The sequence below is a fragment of the Thalassophryne amazonica genome, chromosome 12, assembly GCF_902500255.1.
Source record: "Thalassophryne amazonica chromosome 12, fThaAma1.1, whole genome shotgun sequence".
Lineage (NCBI taxonomy): Eukaryota > Metazoa > Chordata > Actinopteri > Batrachoidiformes > Batrachoididae > Thalassophryne > Thalassophryne amazonica.
In genome coordinates this window covers 92,256,108-92,282,373 of record NC_047114.1, presented here as the reverse complement: position 1 = coordinate 92,282,373, position 26,266 = coordinate 92,256,108, and the positions used below count along the sequence as shown (strand labels likewise).

Sequence of the window (26,266 nt, the reverse complement as noted above, 5' to 3'; positions counted from 1 at the left end):
GGCAGTCTAAGGCACACCTGTGCACTAATCATGGTGTCTAATCAGCATCTTGGTATGGCACACCTGTGAGGTGGGATGGATTATCTCAGCAAAGGAGAAGTGCTCACTATCACAGATTTAGACTGGTTTGTGAACAATATTTGAGGGAAATGGTGATATTGTGTATGTGGAAAAAGTTTTAGATCTTTGAGTTCATCTCATACAAAATGGGAGCAAAACCAAAAGTGTTGCGTTTATATTTTTGTTGAGTGTATGTGAACTTCACGTGAACATTGCACAAATAATTCAAAAGCACTGAGTGTGAGTGCGTGTCACTGCATCACAGCGCAGCTCATCTGAACGATTATGACGAGATCTATCATAAACATAATTTTTCTGATAAGAAGGAATGAAAATGCAACTGGTTTACCAAGCCATTACAAATAAAAACATGACAAATAATTATCATTTAGATCCCAAATGCGTTCTCCACCTCATGAAGCGCACGAGAGAGAGAGAGAGAGAAAAAAGCTGCAGCTGTAGAATATTCCTCTGTGATTACGGAAATGATTAGAGGTGGTTTCATCAGCCAAACTCTGAGAGCAAATGATTAATCTGCAATGAATCCGCTATGAAGCATCCAGCGGTACAAAGTGCAACATCCAACGGGACACAATGGGTTGAACTGGCTTAACGAATTGCGTAGCAGTGCGGGACTTAAATGCGTGCAAGTGTCAAGGCGCCATTGCAGACAAATGTCAGTGTGGTTGCACTTACCTGACTGTAGGCGGCGTTCTCCTTCAGATGAACATGAATGCATTTAGTGATCTGGAGCAGCCAGCTCCACTGGGTCTGTAAGGTGTCCATGTAGGCCTGTAGGTGACACACACGCGTCAGCGCGAGTCCAACTTACAACTTACTAATCCACAAAAGAACAGAAACAAACCTCACCTCTATCTTATCTGAGGCGGGATGGTTGTTGTTCAGCAGGATGTCCGCTTTCCCCTTCAGCTTGTTTAGCTCCTTCTCCTTCTCCTCCAAGTCCCTCAACAGCCTCTGTGAGGAGATCGCAGTCAGTCACCTCCAAAAACAAGAAAACTCCAACACAGGAACACATTTTCCCTGCACTGGTAACAACATAAGGCTTGTACAGCAAAAATGAACATGAGTGGGTGAGTGAGTGAGTTAGCGAGTGAGTGTTTGTATAAGCAATACCTCAAAAACTTTAAATGCATGCATTTTCTAACTCACCAAATTAATAATACTGTAATTCTCTAATTATTAAATCTATGTGTCTCTTATGTGTTAGTCTGTCCAACGAAAACTCAAAAACCACACATAGGTCCACTGTCATTTTTTCAGACAAAATGTAAAATTACCCAAAGATGTACAGTAAGATTTTATCTAAGAAAAATGATAACTGTTTTTCAACATATCATTAAGCCCAATGCTCTAAATGGAGGCAGATCATGCTGACGTTAGCCTGTTAACATCACATTATGTTATGCTGGTGGGTTTTCATTCTAACATTTGCCTGATAGCATTGTGTTATGTGATGCTAACAAGTTGTAATGCCAACTATTCTGAAGGTTGGTCATCTGGGCATTTAACCTCGAGGGGTGGGTTTTGACGGTGAAAACATCGCAGAACTCAATACAAATACATGTAATTTGGCACTATTCAAAGGGGTCAGACTCGTCAATAAAGTCAATTTAATGTAAAATGGTTCATTTCAGGTCAGCTTGGTGTATAAATCTCACCGTTCCAGGCAATGAGAGCTGTCAGCTAGCCGTTAGAAGCAAGTTAGAGCCAATAAAAACTGGCTGATTACAATAGAACAGCATACTGACTGAGCGTGTTTTCACACTCGGTCAGTCACGGAAGCACAAATTCTCTCCTTCGGATTGGCCACTTTGCTGAAGTGACGTAGCGCTGACCTCGAGAACAGCCCGTTAGTGAGTTTTCATGCTAAAATTAGCCTGATAGCATTGTGTTATGTGATGCTAATGAGTTATAATGCCATCTATAGCCTGTTAGTAAGTTTTCATGCTAACACTTGCCTGATAGCATTGCATTATGTGATGCTAACGAGTCATAATGTCAGCTATATCTTGTTAGTGAGTTTTTATGCTAGCATTAGCCTGATAGCATTGCATTATGTGGTGTTAGCAAGTTTTAATGCCAATTATAGCCCATTAGTGAGTTTTCATGCTACCATTAGCATGTATGTACTTATGTCAGCATGTATCTAAGTAATCATGTATTTTCTAAATCTCATTGCTCACAATGGAGGCACTCGGCTCATGCTAACAAGCTAAACCAAATCAATTATACAACATGTTACAAAAGACTGTAACTTTACTAAAATATGGAAACAGTGCTACAAAGCAATGACATGAGATACCAATTACCAACTGCAACGGGATTAAATATATAATTTAGAAGGACCTTGGAATAACTTTCCCAATAACTAGTAGAGAAGCTTGAATCTTCGACTGGACTGGGTTGCTTGACGTGAGGACGTTTCGCTTCAAATCACAGAAGCTTCCTCAGCTAAAATTCTTGCTCTGGTAGTCTGACTTCTGTCTTGACTCTTGTAGAGAAGAATAAACCAGAAGCCAACAAAAGCTGGAGTTTTTAACCTAACCAGACCCCTCCTACCCCTCCTTTCAGTCTTTTGTTCATGGTAATGAGTCATTCACGTCATCAGGAGAGTCGTCAAGGGAGCCATCAGGGGAGGCTTCCATCCCATCATTAGGAGGGTACTAACTAGAGCACAATAGGTGTTAATTAGAGCTACTGTTTAGTCACAAGCCTATAGCAGACTGCCTCTCGGTAGGAGGGGTCTGGTTAGGTTAAAAACTCCAGCTTTTGTTGGCTTCTGGTTTATTCTTCTCTACAAGAGTCAAGACAGAAGTCAGACTACCAGAGCAAGAATTTTAGCTGAGGAAGCTTCTGTGATTTGAAGCGAAACGTCCTCATGTCAAGTAACCCAGTCCAGTCGAAGATTCAAGCTTCTCTACTATGGAAACCACCTGGACAACTGAGAGCCTACACAGAAACTTTCCCAATAACTGTTCAAAGGAAATACTGAGCCAAAGGTTTATACATATGCTGTGATCATAATAAAGTATATTTTACTTCATAGAAACACCATGACTAAAGAAATATATTTGGAGAGTTTATACACTTCATTAATTTAATTTAATGTAATAAATTTCCTAAAATACATGTTTTCAATATTTTTTAATTATAAAAAAATACAGACATTAGAGAGGATTTATCCACAGGAATGGTGCTGGTAAACTACATAATGAGGATGGCGTCAACAGATAAAGTAGTTTTGTTTTGCCTATGTGACATCCCATAAATGTGTCTGCCACCTGCTGGATGCAGCCTCCATCATCAGATGAACATCAGGTAATAAATGAAGCTTGCATCCACAGGGAGACACATGAAATTTGACAAAAAATATATAAGGAAATGTGAAAGTCACACTGGAATTAAAGAGTAGATAACACGTGTGGCCTGGGATAAGAAAACTCTTCATCTCTACTGCAAATTATTGTGGGCAACATCAAAACACTTCCACAACGATTTGAACCTGTTGCAACAGCCACATTTCAGAACATTGTTCCAGAGTCCATACCAAGGTGACCACATCATGTCCTGTACTGCCACCTCCTAAAGGCTTCCACCTGCTGGTTAGTCCCTGAATGTGCATCCATGTCAAATTCTACATTTCACTGTAAAAAGCTACATTCAGTGCAGCGTCTGTACACGCATGAGCATGTATTTTGCTTGTATCATGACAGAAGTGTAAAAACCTTCAAATATTTCCGCTGTAGCTGCACCAGTAGAGTACGAGAACATCCAGCCGTGGTCGGAGTTCAGCCGGAGGTTCTTACCGAGTAGCTCTCCTGTTTCTTGGGGATGTACTGCTCAATGTCTTTGTCTCCCCAGTCAAACACAAGCTCCTTCTCCTCTCTGTCATTCACCCACATGATGGCGCTGGAGATCTCCTCAATGATGCTCTGAAGTTCACGTAAGTGAGCCACACGGCTGTGGGACATTTTCTGGAACGGACATCGTGGACACCCATCAATGCTTTTTTTAAAGCAGTAATAATGATGAAAATGTGTTTTGTTGCTTGGTTCTACCTGCAGGCTGTCCCACTCTTTATCCAAGATGTGGATGTTGCCCTTGTCACCCTTATAGTTCTAAAAAAGAAATATAGATATAAATTTTTTATGCAAGTTTGACACAGGACAACAAGGTACTGGGATTCTGTGCATATAACAGGAAGGAACACAAACACAACGTCTCAGGTCACCTACCAGGTCGTCTCTGGCTCGATCCACCTCCGAGCTTCTCTGAATAGAGCTGTGGAACTTATTTTGGGCCATGATTTGCTGTTCAATGGTAGCCGCGTCCTCCCCCCATGGAGCCGTCTCAATTAGACGCTGTAAGGTGGATTAAAAAAAAAAACAACAGCTTTGGAAGATATCAACTTTTCTGAGATAACATTCAGACACCACCAAATCTGGAATTTTTTTTCTTCTTTTTTTTTTTCCATATAATCACTGTGTGACTTGTAGAACTTTTGGACCACCAGAACTGGTCTTCTGACAGTGCAGGTTCTGATGTGAACTGGGTTCTACAAAGTACCGTGAACCAGATTCACAGAGGTGCTTAGACTGGCTTAACGACCCAGAAATAGTGCAGAATCTGACATATTAGAATTTAATGTTGATTTGTTATATTTTTTTCAAGATTTAAAGAAAAAAAATAAGATTTTAGAGTTTGTATGCAAGTGCTTTGGTTGCTGAGAAATATTGCAGAATCCTACATAATTCTGACGTATATGTGCCCTAAAATGATCTGAAACTGACTTTATATATTTATTTCCAGGATTAGATGAAATAATAATCTTATATGTTAAATGTCAGTCTGGGCGCCTGTCGCATTAATTCAGGATGATCATTCACAGGGAACGTGGCCTTATGACCGGTGGGTCATAGGTTCAAGCTCCTGATGAATGAGGGTGGTTAAAGGTTAAACAACACGTGTTATGCTCTTTACAATTGCTGTGGTAACCTTGAGCAAGAGCTTTAATCCTTTAATTTCCTCTAGTGTGTGGTTGAAAATTTTGCATGGCAGCTCCCGAGATGAAACAGGAATGCACCATTTACCAAGAAATGTGCAGACAGTTCTAACTTTATTTTAAAAACAAATGATGCTAATAATAATAAAAATAAATAATAAATAAGAGAAAAAGAAAAAAAAAATCCCACCTTTTAAATGTGCAGCCACACTTTTGGAACCCACCCCCCACCACCCTCTCTCTCTCACACACACACACACACACACACACACACACACACACACACACACACACACACACACACACACACACACACACACACACACACACACACACACACACACACACACACATTCTGTTAAGTATTTAAATAACTGAGAAATACTGCAGTCTCACATACCTATGTATTACTTTTAAAAGCCCAAACTTTTTTGAATAAAATTTTAAAAAATTATTTCTTTTATTTTTGGCGTTTTTTTTTTAGGTCCGCATTAAAAAAAAGTCACAAATGTTTCCATATACACTCAACAAAAATATAAACGCAACACTTTTGGTTTTGTTCCTATTTTGTATGAGATGAACTCAAAGATCTAAAACTTTTTCCACATACACAATATCACCATTTCCCTCAAATATTGTTCACAAACCAGTCTAAATCTGTGATAGTGAGCACTTCTCCTTTGCTGAGATAATCCATCCCACCTCACAGGTGTGCCATACCAAGATGATGATTAGACACCATGATTAGTGCACAGGTGTGCCTTAGACTGTCCACAATAAAAGGCCACTCTGAAAGGTGCAGTTTTATCACACAGCACAATGCCACAGATGTCGCAAGATTTGAGGGAGCGTGCAATTGTTCACCTCCAAGATCGTCTGAGACCAGCCACTCGGACAGCTGCTGAAACAATCGGTTTGCATAACCAAAGAATTTCTGCACAAACTGTCAGAAACTGTCTCAGGGAAGCTCATCTGCATGCTCGTCGTCCTCATCGGGGTCTCGACCTGACTCCAGTTCGTTGTCGTAACTGACTTGAGTGGGCAAATGCTCACATTCGCTGACGTTTGGCACGTTGGAGAGGTGTTCTCTTCACGGATGATGCGAAGGAGATGTGTTGCACTCCATGAGGCAAATGGTGGTCACACCAGATACTGACTGGTATCCCCCCCAATAAAACAAAACTGCACCTTTCAGAGTGGCCTTTTATTGTGGGCAGTCTAAGGCACACCTGTGCACTAATCATGGTGTCTAATCAGCATCTTGGTATGGCACACCTGTGAGGTGGGATGGATTATCTCAGTGAAGGAGAAGTGCTCACTATCACAGATTTCGACTGGTTTGTGAACAATATTTGAGGGAAATGGTGATATTGTGTATGTGGAAAAAGTTTTAGATCTTTGAGTTCATCTCATACAAAATGGGAGCAAAACCAAAAGTGTTGCGTTTATATTTTTGTTGAGTATACTTATGGAACCAACATTCAGTGATTTTATTGAAAATACTGTTTAAACACCTTAATGATCAAGTAATTGTTCAGATTGAGATATTTCTTCCTTTTATGACCCTTAATATTTTCCTACAAAATTTTTAGAAATTGATGTCTTTTAAATGTAATTTTGGGACGTCATGAAATTGCACATATGCACTGTATAGAGCATACACGCAGTACACTGAAAAAAGAGAATGTTTGAACCAACTTAAAAAAGTGTTACAATTTGTAAAAACCTGAATGAATTAAGTTGTTTGAACTTAAGTTTGTAAGTTAGAGTTGATTTAACTAATTAAGTTGTTTGAACTTAAGTTTGTAAGTTAGAGTTGATTTAACTTTCAAACTTAAGTTCAAACAACTTAATTCATTCAAGTTTCTACAAATTGTAACACTTTAAGTTGGTTCAAACATTCTCTTTTTTCAGTGTAGGTGTATGGGGGAAAAGCTGTTTAAGTCCTTTAATGATCAAGAAATAGTGCATATATTATTTCTTTATTTATCAAATCTCAACTTTAATTTGTCATAAAATGTCAAAAAATTGATTGTAAACATTTTAATGTCTTTATTTATTTATTTTGCTAAATTCTATGAAAACAAGTGTTATACTTCAGGAGCCTACATTCAGTCAATTTAATAATAATAAAAGCAATAAAATGTATTTTTTAAACCCTAAAACTGCTTTTATTTATAACTTTAAAAAGATGTCCCGGCTGGTGCACGTGTGCGTGCGTGTACAAATTCTAAATCACCTGATTTTCTGTCATTCCACTGTTTGTCCTGTAGGGGTCACCACATAATGATCAAACCCCCAGTGTGCCTCTTCAGCAGGAAACTATTCCAACTATTCCCTCTTTGTGCACAGGCCTCTGCCTTGATAAGAGCTGTGCGAGCAAACCAACCTCAGCCGGTTCCTGCCCTTTAACCTACCCCCCCCCCCCCCCCCCCCCCGCGCTCTCAGGCCTTTTGTCTTCTCGCCACGCCCTTCCTCTGTGGTTACTTGTCTGCAGCCACAGACAACATGGCTGACTAAAGAGCTCCACAGCAGAGTGGAGAATGTAACCGACAGCGGAACGACAGGTTCAAACACTTTCAGAAGGAAGACGTATGTGCAGAAATATGTGCATCACTAACAAAAGGGGGGAAGTGATGAACAACAAGTGACTCAGTGCAGTGTCATGTTTCACACACACCTTGTCTACTTTTCTCCTCTGTCAGCACCGCGGCCTCTCTCCTTCCCTCTCATTCTCGCTAATACCTGAGCTCTTTCTCGTGTTTTGTTCCCGTCCTCCCGTTGGCCTCGTTCACTTGCGGATCGGGTTTGGGGAGCGTGTCCACGTGGTTCCAGTTACAGCGGCTCAGACTAAACCATAGGATAAGTGCATTCCCCTCCACCACGCGTATTAAAAAAATGTAACATTTATTTATAGAGCACCTTTCAAGATCCAATCATAAAGTGTTTCACAGTAACAATTAAAGTTAAAAACACAAAGATTAAAAACAGCAACAACACAACACTAGGTGAAAGCAATCCTGTACAAATTAGTCTTGAGCTTCTCCTTAAAAGCTCCAACAGAGTCCACGGAGCGTAGATACAATGGCAGTGCATTCCAAAGCTTGGGAGCTGCCGCCCCTAATGAACAGTCTCCATTGGTGCTCAACCTTGACCTCGGCACAACCGACAAGTTCTGGTCTGAAGACCTCAGAGACCTGCTCGGAGCAGTCTGTAAGAGGTCACTGATGTAGGGTGGCATCTGACTGCACAGAACTCTGAAAGCTATCATCCTAAACTGAATGGGGAGCCAATAGAGGACAGGACTGACGTTACGCGGGACCTCTTGGAAGATCTAGTTAGAAGGCTTGTAGCCGCATTCTGGACTGATTGTAAGCGGTCCAGAGAGGACTTGCTGATGCTAAAGAACAGCAAGTTACAATAGTTCAGGTGTGAGGAAACAAAAGCATGGATAATCATCTCCAGCTCAGCTCTAACTCACCAAGATGTAATAACCTGAAACCATATTGTAGTAGGATCTTACAAATACAACAAAATCACACCTAAAAACTAGCATGAAGGGATTCTTTTTTTCTTTCTACATGTGAAGGTCTTTGCAACTCAGTCTACAGCCACTGCACCATGATACCACCTTGAGTCTTTGATGGCAACCACCCAGGAAGACAACCAACCCATCTCCACCTTCCAAAAGTTACGGCCAGATGAAATGTTGGCATCTCCATGGCCTTTTCCAGCTACTGGAGTCCGAAACAGTGAGGTACACGTGCACTGGATCATCCCAGAAGAAATGGGCCATAGAGTACCAATGTTGTAGCTGGCACTCCCTCACAATACAAGTGATGTAAAGGAGACTGTTCATCTGAGTCTCCCTTAGCAACTGCTCCACTCAAGGAACTCAAGGGTCCTCCAAAGAAACCTGGTACCAAAAATATCTAGTCATCACTGCTCGCTGGTTAGTATCCAGGTCTCACCACCATCTGCATCACCAAACACCTCTGTCCAGTGACCTCATGACTCCACAAGCTGTTCCCAGGTGTCTCCTGACCTTTGTGATCTCAAAGGTCAAGGATCCAGAGACATGAATATGGCGATAACTGAATGAGATAAGTAAATGTCTCCAGAAGTTCAACTCTTTCAACTTACACAGATAAACGTCTGCTGGCTGAGTCTAGGAAGTCACTGAAATCCTGGATCTTAGTTTTGACACAAGACAACCTCAAACACAGACACTCTGATTCCTCGCTCAGTTTCAAGTCCTGCAGACACGGATCTGTTGTTTCTGTAAACATCACAACATTGTTCACCAGTTCAAAGTCAGTAAACTTTTCCTCCCCAAAAGCATCAAAACTGCTGGTTTCTACAACATATATAAGGTCTTTGCACTGAACCTCAAATATGACTGTTTTATTGGGTTGGTTGGTGGCTGGTTGCCATCCAGGACCTGGCGTGGGGTGGGTGTTCCGTGGTGTAATGGATGCAGCTATCCTTGCTCCCAGACTTGACTTAACTGTCATTTCAAATTTTCAAATACTTTTTATGTATATCATGGCTGACATCAGACAACAGAAAACAAAACAATTTATTTTAATTATTCTTGTCAACAAATGCAAATGTCCTTTTATAGGCAGCATGCACCTGAACTGCGTAATATTCTGTAATATTGGTGGCACCCTAGAATTTTAATAAAAATGTTGTGTTTGAAACTGTTTAACCTTGTAACCTGACCTGCAAACAAAGTAATGTTCGCATGGCTCTGTACAACAGGGCAGAGGCAGGAGATTACTTGTAATTTAGAACAGATGTTCACTTGTGTCCTCTTCTACCAGTCTGTCCTGTGGTGTGTGCACAAAGGTTCTGTTCTGGAAACTGTTTTGTTTTCTTCGTATATGTGTCCATTTGTACACATTCTGCATACTTTGAAGGCATCTGACATCATATCACTGCTATGCAGATGACATCTGGTTATACGTTTCATTTAAACCTTGGTTCCCAAACTTGGAATGCACTCCTGCTGGATTTGAGATCTGTGGAGACTTGAAATATTTAAAAAGAAACTTGAGACCCATTTGTGTTTAGTTGTATTCACTTCTCTTGTGTTTTACCTGCTGCTTTCATGTTTTATTTTCATTTGTGCAGCACTTTCTGACCTCTGCTCTTGAAAGGCACAGTATGAACAAATTTTACTTATTTTTCTAATAAGTGTTGGCCTACAGTAGTATTATGGGGTAATCAGAATTTGCAGGAACAAACCTATTTATCATACTGATTTCAAGCATAGCTACTATCTTCTTTGCACTTTTCCCCTTTAAATGTCTCATAATGGTGCACTGAAGTGTGAAGAACTCACCTTTTGTTGGGCGATCCAGGCCATGGCGTCGTTAAAGAACCTCCCTCCGTCAATCGAACCCACGCTGCCTCTGCTCCGTCTCGTGCTCGTCCCACTGAAGGACTGCCTGATGATTTCCTTCTGTTGCTGGATGTATTCTAAGCTGTTAGTTTGTACAACAGAGGAAGATACTGCGATTCAGTCGAAATGATTTTGGAAGGTGAACTGGTTCTCTTTCGTACCCTGAACCAACGGGGCAATGTGCATCAATTTGTTGTTATGGAGGTATTCACGATATCATAACTCAATTTTCTGCTTCATTTAAAGGATTCTGATTTTAGGGCTCCGAACCATTTCATAGCTCAAAGAACTTGAAGTAAGGTTCATGAACCACAACGTGAAAAGACATTCTGTATCCATAATCCCCGGAATCCATAATCCCTTCACCCACAGTTTTCTGTGAAAATCAAGGTAAGTGACCTCCTCGGGTCCATAACGAGGAATCTGTGCCGAAGCTGCACACAAAGCCGCACCCGCCTGCACGCTGCACCTCTTACCTCCTGCCGATGTCATGAGGCACGCGCATACGACTCAGTTCCTCTGCACACCTCCTTAACTGCTCCTGTGTTTCTGATGCCATGTGCATTAACTTCTCCACCTCCAACTGTGAGCCTCCCTAAAAAAAAAAATCAACATAAACCAGCAAATATAGAAAAGTGATTTATTTTATTTATTTATCTGACTAATAAATCACATAAGATGTCAAACTTTATATCTCACGATCATATTAATTAACAGTCAAAACAACCAGTTGAATATCATTTATTATTATTTTTGTGATGTGGGACATCCCGTTGTTTGGTAAAACTTGACAATAAGGGTACATTAATTCAGATTAGTGAGTTGCAGTAATAAACCTGAACCACCAGTGAGTTAAGAGTTAACAGTGTTTAATAATCATTTATTAATGGCGTTCATGTTAACCAAGGTATTAATCTATACGTTAATTAATGCATTTTAAACATACTGAAAACCACTAACAAATAATTACTGAACACCCGAGTTAACTGTTAATTAAATATTAGTTCATACCTATTACCTCATTAACTAATCTTAATTAATGTATCCCTATTGTAACACATTAATTAACTACTACCCAATCCTTATTACTCCATTAACTAATTTTAATTCATATAACCTCATTGTAAATTGTTAATTAACTATTAGTTAATGCTTATCACTTCATTAACTAATCTTAATTAATGTACCTTTATTATAATGCATTAATTAACTATCCTTATTAATCCTTATTACTCCATTAACTAATTTTAATTCATATAGCCTCATTGTAAATTGTTAATTAACTTAGTTAATGCTTATTACTTCTTTAACTAATCTTAAATAATGCACCCATATTGTAAAGCATTAATTAATTAACTATTAATCAGTGCAATTTTAAGGAGTCCCCTTTGTTCGGGGTCGCCACAGTGGAATTTGGCACAAGTTTTACGTCGGATGCCCTTCCTGACACAACTCCAGTTTTACCTGGACAAACACACACAGCAGCTGATGTTGCAAAGAGTTCTCCCATCCAAGTACTAACCAGGCCCCACACTGCTGAGATTTGATGGGATCTGGCTTACACAGAGCAGGCCGGCTGCTTTATTAATCAGTGCAACTAATACTAATTAGTGTATTCTGATTGAAAAGTGTTAATTATTACTCATTGCTTATTACTTCATTAACTAATTGTAATTAATGTTTTCCTCATTGTAAAAAGTTATTCAACTGTTAAATACTGCTGATTACTTCATTAACTAATCTTAATGTATCCTTATTGTAAAGTGTTAATTAACTATAAAATAAAAATAATATAGCACCTTCAACTGCACCACAGACTAAAACAGTTAAATGTGGTCTATTAAACATTAGGTCTCTCTCTTCTAAGTCCCTGTTAGTAAATTATATAATAATTGATCAACATATTGATTTATTCTGCCTTACAGAAACCTGGTTACAGCAGGATGAATATGTTAGTTTAAATGAGTCAACACCCCCGAGTCACACTGCCAGAACACTCGTAGCACGGAGGATTAGCAGCAATCTTCCATTCCAGCTTATTAATTAATCAAAAACCCAGACAGAGCTTTAATTCATTTGAAAGCTTGTCTCTTAGTCTTGTCCATCCAAATTGGAAGTCCCAAAAACCAGTTTTATTTGTTATTATCTATCGTCCACCTGGTCGTTACTGTGAGTTTCTCTGTGAATTTTCAGACCTTTTGTCTGACTTAGTGCTTAGCTCAGATAAGATAATTATAGTGGGCGATTTTAACATCCACACAGATGCTGAGAATGACAGCCTCAACACTGCATTTAATCTATTATTAGACTCTATTGGTTTTGCTCAAAATGTAAATGAGTCCACCCACCACTTTAATCATATCTTAGATCTTCTTCTGACTTATGGTATGGAAATTGAAGACTTAACAGTATTCCCTGAAAACTCCCTTCTGTCTGATAATTTCTTAATAACATTTACATTTACTCTGATGGACTACCCAGCAGTGGGGAATAAGTTTCATTACACTAGAAGTCTTTCAAAAAGCGCTGTAACTAGGTTTAAGGATATGATTCCTTCTTTATGTTCTCTAATGCCATATACCAACACAGTGCAGAGTAGCTAACTAAACTCTGTAAGTGAGATAGAGTATCTCGTCAATAGTTTTACATCCTCATTGAAGACAACTTTGGATGCTGTAGCTCCTCTGAAAAAGAGAGCTTTAAATCAGAAGTGCCTGACTCCGTGGTATAACTCACAAACTCGCAGCTTAAAGCAGATAACCCGTAAGTTGGAGAGGAAATTTCGTCTCACTAATTTAGAAGATCTTCACTTAGCCTGGAAAAAGAGTCTTTTGCTCTATAAAAAGCCCTCCGGAAAGCTAGGATATCTTACTACTCATCACTAATTGAAGAAAATAAGAACAACCCCAGGTTTCTTTTCAGCACTGTAGCCAGGCTGACAAAGAGTCAGAGCTCTATTGAGCCAAGTATTCCTTTAACTTTAACTAGTAATGACTTCATGACTTTCTTTGCTAATAAAATTTTAACTATTAGAGAAAAAATTACTCATAACCATCCCAAAGACGTATCGTTATCTTTGGCTGCTTTCAGTGATGCCGGTATTTGGTTAGACTCTTTCTCTCCGATTGTTCTGTCGGAGTTATTTTCATTAGTTACTTCCTCCAAACCATCAACATGTCTATTAGACCCCATTCCTACCAGGCTGCTCAAGGAAGCCCTACCATTATTTAATGCTTCGATCTTAAATATGATCAATCTATCTTTATTAGTTGGCTATGTACCACAGGCTTTTAAGGTGGCAGTAATTAAACCATTACTTAAAAAGCCATCACTTGACCCAGCTATCTTAGCTAATTATAGGCCAATCTCCAACCTTCCTTTTCTCTCAAAAATTCTTGAAAGGGTAGTTGTAAAACAGCTAACTGATCATCTGCAGAGGAATGGTCTATTTGAAGAGTTTCAGTCAGGTTTTAGAATTCATCATAGTACAGAAACAGCATTAGTGAAGGTTACAAATGATCTTCTTATGGCCTCAGACAGTGGACTCATCTCTGTGCTTGTTCTTTTAGACCTCAGTGCTGCTTTTGATACTGTTGACCATAAAATTTTATTACAGAGATTAGAGCATGCCATAGGTATTAAAGGCACTGCGCTGCGTTGGCTTGAATCATATTTATCTAATAGATTACAATTTGTTCATGTAAATGGGGAATCTTCTTCACAGACTAAGGTTAATTATGGAGTTCCACAAGGTTCTGTGCTAGGACCAATTTTATTCACTTTATACATGCTTCCCTTAGGCAGTATTATTAGACGGCATTGCTTAAATTTTCATTGTTACGCAGATGATACCCAGCTTTATCTATCCATGAAGCCAGAGGACACACACCAATTAGCTAAACTGCAGGATTGTCTTACAGACATAAAGACATGGATGACCTCTAATTTCCTGCTTTTAAACTCAGATAAAACTGATGTTATTGTACTTGGCCCCACAAATCTTAGAAACATGGTGTCTAACCAGATCCTTACTCTGGATGGCATGACCCTGACCTCTAGTAATACTGTGAGAAATCTTGGAGTCATTTTTGTTCAGGATATGTCATTCAATGCGCATATTAAACAAATATGTAGGACTGCTTTTTTGCATTTATGCAATATCTCTAAAATTAGAAAGGTCTTGTCTCAGAGTGATGCTGAAAAACTAATTCATGCATTTATTTCCTCTAGGCTGGACTATTGTAATTCATTATTATCAGGTGTCCTAAAAGTTCCCTGAAAGCCTTCAGTTAATTCAAAATGCTGCAGCTAGAGTACTAATGGGGACTAGAAGGAGAGAGCATATCTCACCCATATTGGCCTCTCTTCATTGGCTTCCTGTTAATTCTAGAATAGAATTTAAAATTCTTCTTCTTACTTATAAGGTTTTTGAATAATCAGGCCTCATCTTATCTTAGGGACCTCATAGTATCATATCACCCCAATAGAGCGCTTCGCTCTCAGACTGCAGGCTTACTTGTAGTTCCTAGGGTTTGTAAGAGTAGAATGGGAGGCAGAACCTTCAGCTTTCAGGCTCCTCTCCTGTGGAACCAGCTCCCAATTCAGATCAGGGAGACAGACACCCTCTCTACTTTTAAGATTAGGCTTAAAACTTTCCTTTTTGCTAGAGCTTATAGTTAGGGCTGGATCAGGTGACCCTGAACCATCCCTTAGTTATGCTGCTATAGACTTAGACTGCTGGGGGGTTCCCATGATGCACTGAGTGTTTCTTTCTCTTTTTGCTCTGTATGCACCACTCTGCATTTAATCATTAGTGATCGATCTCTGCTCCCCTCCACAGCATGTCTTTCTCCTGGTTCTCTCCCTCAGCCCCAAACAGTCCCAGCAAAAGACTGCCCCTCCCTGAGCCTGGTTCTGCTGGAGGTTTCTTCCTGTTAAAAGGGAGTTTTTCCTTCCCACTGTCGCCAAGTGCTTGCTCACAGGGGGTCGTTTTGACCGTTGGGGTTTTTACGTAATTATTGTATGGCCTTGCCTTACAATATAAAGCGCCTTGGGGCAACTGTTTGTTGTGATTTGGCGCTATATAAATAAAATTGATTGATTGATTGATTGAACTATTACTCAATGTTTATTACTTCATTAACTAATCTTAATTAATGTTTTCCTGATTGTAAAGAGTTATTCAACTGTTAAACACTGCTGATTACTTCATTAACTAATCTTAATTTATCCTTATTGTAAAGTGTTAATTAACTATGAATCAATGCTTATTACTTAATTAATTTCTCAATATTTATTAGTTCATTAACTAATCTTAATTAATGTACACTGATTATAAAGTGTTAATTAACTATTACTCATTGCTTATTACTTCATTAACTAATCTTAATGTTTTCCTGATTATAAAGAGTTAGTCAACTATTAAAAACTGCTCATTACTTCATTAACTAATCTTAATGTATCCTTATTGTAAAGTGTTAACTATTAATTAATGCTTATTACTTAATTAATGGACCTGACTGTAAAGTGTTATTTAACTATTACTCAGTGTTTATTAGTTCATTAACTAGTCTTGATTCATGTATACTGTTTGTAAAGTGTTAATTAACTATTAATCATTGCTTATTACTTCATTAACTAATCTTAATTAATGTATCTTTGTTGTAAAATCTTACCTACAGTTTATCATAGGCATTGCTATGTTTACATTGTGACTGGCCATATTTACGACTGCTAGCTGCTTTTAGCTTAACTGCATATGCTAGCTCAGATTCAAATCATCCAGTCCCTCTCTAGATCCACCGTCTAAAAACAGGGTCTGGATCCACACGTTTATTGATTGTGAAGAGGCGGTGATCAAAATGTGGATTTCTTAATCTGAACGTTGGACGCTAATTGGCTAAGAGCTCCTACGCCACCGCCGTGATCTAGTTGTTGTATAATTCCCAGTGGACATGGAAGAGAAATCTCCTTTGTTGGATAAGAATCAATAATTCATTATCAAATGTCATATTTTAAAGGAAAACCAAACTGAATGCTGACAGAAAAAGATAACCCGTCATAACTACGTTACAATGTCCTGTATACCATGGCACCCTCTAGTGGTCACAATGAAAAAGGTGTGTTTGTTGCCAGTGTTGTGTCCGACTCCACCGGTGGAGAAGGTCTCACACACTGAGGGTGAGTTTTTCCGCTAACGCTAACCGCGGGCATCTGTGTCTATTAGTGCCCATAATGCATCATGCTAACTGAGATGATCTGTGGTTAGCATTAGCATATATGGTCACGCTAACCTTTAATGCAGCAACAGTCAAATGTGCCACATCAACAAGGAAACCTAAGAAATGTCCTCAGACATGGCTGAGAAAGCGGTGTTTGGTGTTTTACTCACAGTCTGCAGGATGTGCTTCACTCTCTGCAGGTAATCGTTACACTGGCCATCCAGGAACGCCGCTTTATGCTGGATTTCCTGCACACTAGATGCAGGGAAAAATTAAAATAAACAAAAACAGATCAATTATAGCTGATACAATTCATCAATTAAATGACTGAATGAAGGGGTAAAGTCAGTGACTAAGATAATCGATAAATCATTTTGATAATTAAAGCTGTACGGCCTTTCAAGTTTCACAAAACTGGTAAAACATAATGTAGGTTTATTTTTTTACATGTGTTTCAAAATTACAGCTCATTTTAATGACGATAACATATTTACCTGGAGGAAATTCCATAACAAATATTTTATTTTCCTTTTAAAGCTGTCTGCAGGAGTTAGTGCATGTGTGCATGCATGAGGTTTTGAAATTATCAGGTTACCTTTGACCTTAAGTGATGCGCATACACGGGGCGTGCATGCTAACACCTGTGAGATGTCTTTTAAATCTCTTCAGAGGTGTTATCTGGTCACAAAAACAGCATTTTTAGATTTAAAGGTGTTTATTTCTCACTAATGTTTTTCAAAATATATGAGAAACATATTAGATTTATCCAGAAATAAGTTTTTTGGAGTGTTTTCTGCCATCTTGGATTATTTTGTTCACGCAAGCAGCCAGCAGACGTCACCGTGCTTCTCTCTACTCTGACTGGCCGCTGCTGTGTGCTTCCCAGCATCCCTCACACAAGTTAGTGAAAGCTCCCCCATGTGATCTATGACATCGCTATGGTCGCTAGCATAGACTGTATGGGTCGCTATCGTAAATAGTTCAAGGCCTTTGGTTTGATTTTGTCCCCCTTCATGTGAACTACTTAAAAAAATTTTCTAGACAATGTGAATTTTGATCATACTGGCAGTGTCATATTATTGCAAGCAGAGCAGGGGTGGTGGCCAAGTGGTTAATGCGCTTGGTTTCAGTTCGGAAGGTTCTGGGTTCAAATCCCACCCCTGCCACATTTCTCCGTGTAATGTGGAGTTGCGTCAGGAAGGGCATCCGGCGTAAAACCTGTGCCAAATCAACATACAGATCCACCTTGGATTTGCTGTGGCGACCCCGAGTGCAAACAAGGGAGCAGCCGAAGGGACTTACTTACTGGCAGTGTCATATTATGAATCCCCTATTTAAAGGCCAATTAATAAAATTACAGTGTGGCAAAGAAATTTTTTTATGACTTAAATCTTTAAAAAAACAAAAAACAAAAGCTGTACACCTTTAATGAGGAGAAATGATATTATTTAGTCCAAGCTTGTCAAATCTAAAAAAAAAATTCATGCTTTATATATATAAAACATTTTGTGGATGTAAGCATGGAGACGTCACGCTAACTGATCTCATTAATACCTTCAAATGCACAGAGGGTGACCTACAAATATCCCTTCATTTGCAAAATTTCCTGTCTTGTCAAAAGCTCATGTACAGGCACGCAAGGCCTCGTGCAGACGATTGATTGATTGATGGAGGGGCTTCACTGAACATGTCAAACTGTACAGAAGCCAACTGAATTTTAATAATTCATTAAACAACTGCAAATGAAAATGAACACAGTGCTCATATGGCCGAGGGTATTTTAGCATTGCGTTATATTTTCATTTAAAGTGATCTGACTGGCTGTAGCTCCTGTTGCTGCTGGTTCATTGAGGGCTTCTTGATTGTTTTTTCCCCAAAGTGTGGAACATGATTTTCTTATCACCACCAGACAAATTACTGGCGTGTGGCCAATAGCGCCTGTATCTTATCAGAATTGTTGATCTTGAAGAAAGCCCCAGGCCCGAAACGTTACTCAATTAGAATTCAAATTCATGTGCAGCCAGACTTTGTGACTTGACTTTTAAATGGCTGTGATCAGCACCTTTCTACAACCTTTGATGTGTTAGGTTTCTGTTATATAAGAAGGTACAGGAGGACAAATTTATATATATATATATATATATATATATATATATATATATATATATATTGTATATATTGCATTTGAATAATTTAGTTGACATTCACTTTGTTGAGACTGGAAATGAACCAACTTCTTGCAAAAAGTTAAAAAGAATAAGAAGAAAAACTAGTTCCCCCAGAGACAACTTAAAGGGAAAGTTCTTTATAACAGTCAAAAGTATAAATCAGGACCCACAACTTGGACTTTTCAGGCCCACGGTGTTGCCTTTTTTTTTGTTGAACCAGTGAATGTAGCCAGCAACACTCTGGCCCGCAACAAAAACAGCTCCTTGGAGATAAAAGCCAGGACTTGTGAATGCCGTTTCTCACTTGAAGTCTTCTAAAGGCGTGTCACTTTAAGTTTAGAAACCTGACATCATGAGTGATAGTCGGGGAACGGTAGTAAAGTTGAGGGGTGTGGCCCGCTGTCATTCAAATATTGAGCAAGAATGTGCGTTACAGTAAGGATTATGTTTGACAACATAAACCTCTCGGTATTTAACACGTTCTTCCTAACCCATACAGGATCGTTCTTGTGCGGCTAGATTTCAGACGCATATGGATTTTAGAGATTTAATCTGCTTTATGTGTGCTTAAAAAAAATCTTTTTGAGCAAAAGCCTGCCAAAACATTTTAAATATAGCTTAAATTATTTTGTTCCATAGGCGGCTCTCGGGTGGAGATGTCACGGAGCTGGAGCCCACCTCCCCCTTTACACCGCCATCAAAGTTCACACTAGCCATTAAAAATCCTGTTTTAAGTCGTCTCACTGATCAAGGCCTATAGCGCCCCCTGTTTCAGAAACACCTATAAGATATTGTTTATGTAAATTTACAACACTCAGAGGAAGTAGTACGTCCTACGTATACGCCCTGAGGCCTGTTGGTGCCCGTCCTTATTTCCAGACTTTTTTCATTATGTTATGATTTTACTTTTACTGTTTTGTTTTGTTTTTTGTAAAACACTTTATTTTTGTTTCTGATAAGTGTGATATATATTTGAAAAAAAAAAAATCACACTATTACTCAGTTTGTGTTGGTATGCTAGCGCGATTAAAAACAGACATTTTCCTTTGAAATAACTGAGTGGGACCTACAACCTGGTGAAACTGAGAAACACCAAAATGACATTTAAAAAGAATGACAGGGAATAGCGCCACCTAAGGAAGAGAGCAGCCTTGACCCTGATTGGATTATTAGTTGTTATCTTGTGAATTTTTTCTTTTGTTCTGCCTGTATGTTGTTCCACATTTACACTTGTTTCCTGTTGTAAGAATAGTAAGTTATTTCCACTTCTCACTTTTTTTTTTTCCATTTTAGATCATGACAGCAGATGTGATGTGGATTATGATCAGGAATGTTTATTTGCCACACAGGTTTTTACTCCGGATGCACTTCCTGATGCAACTCCACATTACATGTATGAGCAGGGGTGGTGTTGAACCAGGAACCTTCTGCTTGAGAAACAAGCACTCAAATCTCTTGGCCACTACACTGCCTGTGTGTCCCATCTGAAGAATATTTGTTCTGGTTTTTTTTTTTTTAAACAACGTGTATATATCAGGTATACATGCATGCATCATGACATGAAACTCAAGGAAACCAGCTACAATGACACTGAAAACCTGTGTAAACCTGTGCAGTCCACAAACAAAACTAATAGAGAATTATAAAAAGGATTAGGTAAAGGATTAGATAAAACTAATCTTGCCCCACCAAAAAAAAAAAAAAATTCTGGAGCCACCGCTGTTTTTTAAAGGCAATTTAATAACTACATTTAAGAATTACTTTTAAAGACTTGAACTTTTGTCACCCTGTTTATTTCTTTGTTTTTCGAACAGCCTGTTCTTTTGATGGGGGGGGAAACGTGCGCACTTGCACTTCTTCTTTCACTTTTACCTCGCTTTCGCGGTTCGGAGGTCGTAGGTGGGTTTTTGGTTCTTACCTTAGTCCTCCTCCGCTTCCGCCCATACTGACCGGGACTCTCTGTCCGGCGCCGTGCGTGGAGGTTCTGGAGTAGCTGGTGGTGGTGTAAAATCCGTCCCCGGCCGGGTATTCTCCCTGGAAACCGTTTCCACTGGCGAACACTTCGTTCCGAAAACTGGAACTCGCCAGATCTGGTCTGGAATTGGTTCTGTAGCCGAGGGTGGCCAGTTTAGACGTGGATCCGTAGAGGCTCATGTTGGCTGAGTCGTCCGGACAGAGGACCGTCCGTGCGCGTAAAAAGCTGCCCCGCTGCGTCCTGTTGCGCAGATAAAGGAGCTGTGCGCGCAGACGGAAGCGCGGCGCTCTTGGAGAGAAACCACACCTTGCTGTTTTTCAGGCTGCACCCAGCGGCCTTTGTGGGAGTTCAGCCTGTCAGTCCAGTCTGCAAAAACCCACAACCTCCTGTCTCCACTTTACACAGAAAATCAGACGTTCTCGCCGCGGACACGCGTGGACTATAGCAGATATCTCCAAACTTTTCTGGCTGCAATACTGTCGTTTCTCTTATACTTTTCTTCAATTAAGCTTTGAAAGAGTGAATAGGTTTAATTAATTTTGAATGAATTTATTCGGCACACAATTCACCACCACCACCACCACCAACAACAACAAAACTCATAACAAAACAACTTTACAGTGATCCCGTGTGGCCGAAAGGGTGAACGGTGAGGGCAACTCAAATTTTCAAAATACAACCACTGGCACAACACAAAATCCCAACAGCAATAACAAAAACAATAAACCCAAGTCTTCAAATTGTAGCAAGAAATTGTATAATTCTTGTAATGCCTTTTAAAGTCTAAGTACCACGTACTTTAATGTTGTCAGGACAGCTGTTCCAGGTGTTAACCCCTTTTACAGAGACACAGTGACCTTTTGCAGTAGTTTGGATCTTTTAATTTCTCAAAAAATAAAATTCCTCTCAAATTATAACTGGAGTGCTGATAAACACAGAATACAAAGCGTTTTTTTTTTTTTACATTGTTAGTGTTAAATCGACATTATTCAAAGAGCACACACAAACAAAAAGCTCCAGAAAATCCTGCCACATTAAGAATAATAATAACAATAATAATTAAACAAAAAAAAAAAAACAAACAAAAAACGTTCCATTCATAACAGTAACATTTTAGTTATTGTGATAGGCAAGTGCATACATCGTGGTAAATGTAGAATAAATGACATACAAAACATACAGTAAATTTTATTTAAAGAAATGAGCCAAAATGAGAGTTGACAGAAACATAAGAACACACAGGAAAAATATACAAAAAAATATAATAGAAAATATACAATAAAAATAATAACACAGAAACTAAAGTAAATTTACAACAACAACAGCAGTAAATAATAATACTAATAATAAAGCTGGTCACTACTTTCAGAAACTGAATATTGATTTGTTTTTATATTATTTGAGTTAGGATCTGTTTTTCTGTGATTATTGTTGTCTTTAACTTATTTGCTTTGTTCAAATTCATTTTTTCATAAAGTCCTTAATACTACAATAAATAATGATAATAATAATAAAGCTTGTCTTCCAACTACTTTCAGAAACTGAATATTGATTTTTTTTTTATTACAATATTTCAGTTAAGATCTGATTTTATTTCTGTGATTATTTTTGTGCTTAACTTATTTTCTTTTGTTTTTATCTTAATTCATTCATTCATTCATTCATTCATTCATTCATTCATTCATTCATTCATAACCTAAACCTACAATATTAACAATAACAGCAACAATAATATTAACTCTCCACTAAGTCAAAACAACCACAAAATAAAACACACAACAAACAGTGCATCCAGAAAGTATTCACAGAGCTTCACTTTTTTCACATTTATTTTTTATGTTGTAGCCTTATTCCAAAATGGATTAAATTCCTTTTTTTCCCCTCAAAATTCTACTCACAACACGCCATAATGACAACATGAAAAAAGTTTTTTTTTTTTTTTTGACACTGTTGCAAATTTATTAAAAATAAAAAACTAAGAAATCACATGTACATAAGTATTCACACCCTTTGCTCAATTCTTTGTTGATGCCCCTTTGGCAGCAATTACAACCTCAAGTCTTTTTTAATATGATGCCACAAGCTTGGTGCACCTATCTTTGGGCAGTTTTGTCCATTCCTCTTTGCAGCACCTCTCAAACTCCATCAGGTTGGATGAGGAGTGACAGTGCTCAGCCATTTTCAGATCTCCAGAGATGTTCAATCAGGTCTGGGCTCTGGCTGGACCACTCAAGGACATTCACAGAGTTGTCCTGAAGCCACTTCTTTGATATCTGTGTGCTTAGGGTCATTGTCCTGCTAAAAGATGGAGCAGGTTTTCATCCAGGATGTCTCTGTACATTGCTGCATTCATCTTTCCCTCAATCCTGACTAGTCTCCCAGTTCCTGCTGCTGAAAAACATCCCCACAGCATGATGCTGTCACCACCATGCTACACTGTAGGGATGGTGCTTGGTTTCCTCCAAACATGACGCCTGGCATTCACACCAAAGAGTTCAATCTTTGTCTCATCAGACCAGAGAATTTTGTTTTTCATGGTCTGAGAGTCCTTCAGGTGCCTTTTGTCAAACTCCAGGTGCCATGTGTTTTTTACTAAGGAGTGGCTTTCATCTGGCCACTCATACATGCCTGATTGGTGGATTGCTGCAAAGGTGGTTGTACTTCTGGAGCTCTGACAGAGTGACCATCGGGTTCATGGTCACCTCCCTGACTAAAGCCCTTCTCCCCCGATCGCTCAGTTTAGATGGGCGGCCAGCTCTAGGAAAAGTCCTGGTGGATCTGAACTTCATCCATTTACAGATGATGGTGGCCGCTGTGCTCATTGGGACCTTCAAAGCAGCAGAAATGTTCCTGTACCCTTCCCCATATTTGTGCCTCGAGACAATCCTGTCTCAGAGGTCTACAGACAATTCCTTTGGCTTCATGCTTGGTTTGTGCTCTGACTGTCAACTGTGGGACCTTATACAGTAGTGTTCAGAATAATAGTAGTGCTATGTGACTAAAAAGATTAATCCAGGTTTTGAGTATATTTCTTATTGTTACATGGGAAACAAGGTACCAGTAGATTCAGTAGATTCTCACAAATCCAACAAGACCAAGCATTCATGATATGCACACTCTTAAGGCTATGAAATTGGCTATTAGTAAAAAAAAAAGTAGAAAAGGGGGTGTTCACAATAATAGTAGCATCTGCTGTTGACGCTACAAACTCAAAACTATTATGTTCAAACTGCTTTTTTAGTAATCCTGTGAATCACTAAACTAGTATTTAGTTGTATAACCACAGTTTTTCATGATTTCTTCACATCTGCGAGGCATTAATTTTGTTGGTTTGGAACCAAGATTTTGCTCGTTTACTAGTGTGCTTGGGGTCATTGTCTTGTTGAAACACACATTTCAAGGGCATGTCCTCTTCAGCATAAGGCAACATGACCTCTTAATGTATTTTGACATATCCAAGAACAATTTTACTCTCATCAGTCCACAAAATATTCCTCCATTTCTCTTTAGGCCAGTTGATGTGTTCTTTGGCAAATTGTAACCTCTTCTGCACGTCTTTTATTTAACAGAGGGACTTTGCAGGGGATTCTTGCAAATAAATTAGCTTCACACAGGCGTCTTCTAACTGTCACAGCACTTACAGGTAACTCCAGACTGTCTTTGATCATCCTGGAGCTGATCAATGGTTGAGCCTTTGCCATTCTGGTTATTCTTCTATCCATTTTGATGGTTTTTTTCCGTTTTCTTCCACGCGTCTCTGTTTTTTTTTTTTTTTTTTTGTCCATTTTAAAGCATTGGAGATCATTGTAGATGAACAGCCTATACGTTTTCCCCTCTTCAATCAACTTTTTAATCAAACTACGCTGTTCTTCTGAACAATGTCTTGAACGTCCCATTTTCCTCAGGCTTTCAAAGAGAAAAGCATGTTCAACAGGTGCTGGCTTCATCCTTAAATAGGGGACACCTGATTCACACCTGTTTGTTCCACAACATTGACAAACTCACTGACTGAATGCCACACTACTATTATTGTGAACACCCCCTTTTCTACTTTTTTTACTAATAGTCCAATTTCATAGCCTTAAGAGTGTGCATATCATGAATGCTTGGTCTTGTTGGATTTGTGAGAATCTACTGAATCTACTGGTACCTTGTTTCCCATGTAACAATAAGAAATATACTCAAAACCTGGATTAATCTTTTTAGTCACATAGCACTACTATTATTCTGAACATTACTGTATGTAGACAGGTGTGTGTCTTTCCAAATCATGTCCAATCAACTTAATTTACCCCAGGTAGACTCCAATTAAGCTGTAGAAACATCTCAAGGATGTCATTATGGGGTATTGTGTGTAGAATTTTGAGGATAGAAAATAATTTCATCCATTTTGGAATAAGGGTGTAACATAACAAAATGTGGAAGAAGTAAAGTGCTGTGAAGACTTTCTGGATGCACCATATGAGCACATGCACTCTGACGGAACATACTGTCACCAGTTTTACCTTATTTTAATTTTTTTTCTTAAACACCTTTAAGCAACAAATTCACTTCTTAAAACTTTGTGCTCACAGTCAAAAAAAAAAAAAAAAAAAAACTCAGCCTTTTTGTTTCTCCCTCAAATATTTTACACTAACAGAAGAAATGTTACTTTTTGCATTTTTGTTGTTGTTGATATTGTTGCTGCTGTTGTTTGTTTTCTGTTTGCATATTGATGACCTCATTTGGGAAACAACACTTATTTTCGTGACATGCATTTGAAATATAATTTTGGAATCCCACAGGAGGGAGGGGCTGATTCTTGCATAAACAATTAGAGTTTCTGACACATTCCTGCACCTCCTTGAAGCTCTGACAGTATCAGATTTGTGAGCAGAAAGTGTCGCATCCAGCTGAAGGCTTCTGGAGAATGCAGCACTGAAACATTTTTCCTCGCCACCCGGAGCTGCAGCGGTTGCACAAAGAATTTCTCGTGCCGAGCTTCAACATTCTTGAGGTCATTGCGAAGAGTTCACACGTTTGTTTCGATGACTCTGACAGCCAGGTTTAATAAAAGGAAAGGCGCTCCCTTTTTTAGGCTGATGTCTGTGTTTCGTTCCCCTTTCACCTTTGACCTTGCAGATGTCACGTTTGAAAAGTGAAAACACTCGAGAACGTTGGAGGAGGGGCACATACCAACTCTCTGATGTGTTAAAAAAGGGATGATACCTGGAACGAACAGGTGGGAACAGTGAGTGAATCTTTTTTCCCCTCCATCTTAATCTGTTTGCTGATTGACAGGGGCGGAGCTATGGGGTGGGATTCGTCTCTAAACTGCCCCCGAAATATTTCACAAACAGTGATGTCAGAAATCATTTTTGATACTCTCTTCTCAAAAAGCTTCAAAAGATGACTGAATTTTCAAATCCTCAA

General features: G+C 38.9%; 1 protein-coding gene across 2 annotated transcripts in view; it reads right to left on the bottom strand.

The window, feature by feature from the left end:
* The window catches only part of LOC117521908 (desmoplakin-like), a 46,582-nt gene extending 25,461 nt beyond the window's left edge, over positions 1–21,121 (bottom strand). Inside the window, exons 1-9 of one of the 2 annotated variants that reach the window (XM_034183272.1) lie at positions 20,798–21,121; positions 16,882–16,966; positions 10,967–11,085; positions 10,431–10,572; positions 4,317–4,442; positions 4,140–4,199; positions 3,888–4,055; positions 931–1,035; positions 757–852 (exon numbers count right to left, since the gene is read on the bottom strand). In XM_034183272.1, the coding sequence (XP_034039163.1) occupies positions 757–852; positions 931–1,035; positions 3,888–4,055; positions 4,140–4,199; positions 4,317–4,442; positions 10,431–10,572; positions 10,967–11,085; positions 16,882–16,966; positions 20,798–21,033 (1,137 nt within the window). In that variant the 5' untranslated portion in view covers positions 21,034–21,121. The remainder of the gene's footprint in view (positions 1–756; positions 853–930; positions 1,036–3,887; positions 4,056–4,139; positions 4,200–4,316; positions 4,443–10,430; positions 10,573–10,966; positions 11,086–16,881; positions 16,967–20,797) is intronic. The other variant, XM_034183273.1, reaches the window with a different exon arrangement.
* Between the last annotated feature and the right edge of the window lie 5,145 nt (positions 21,122–26,266).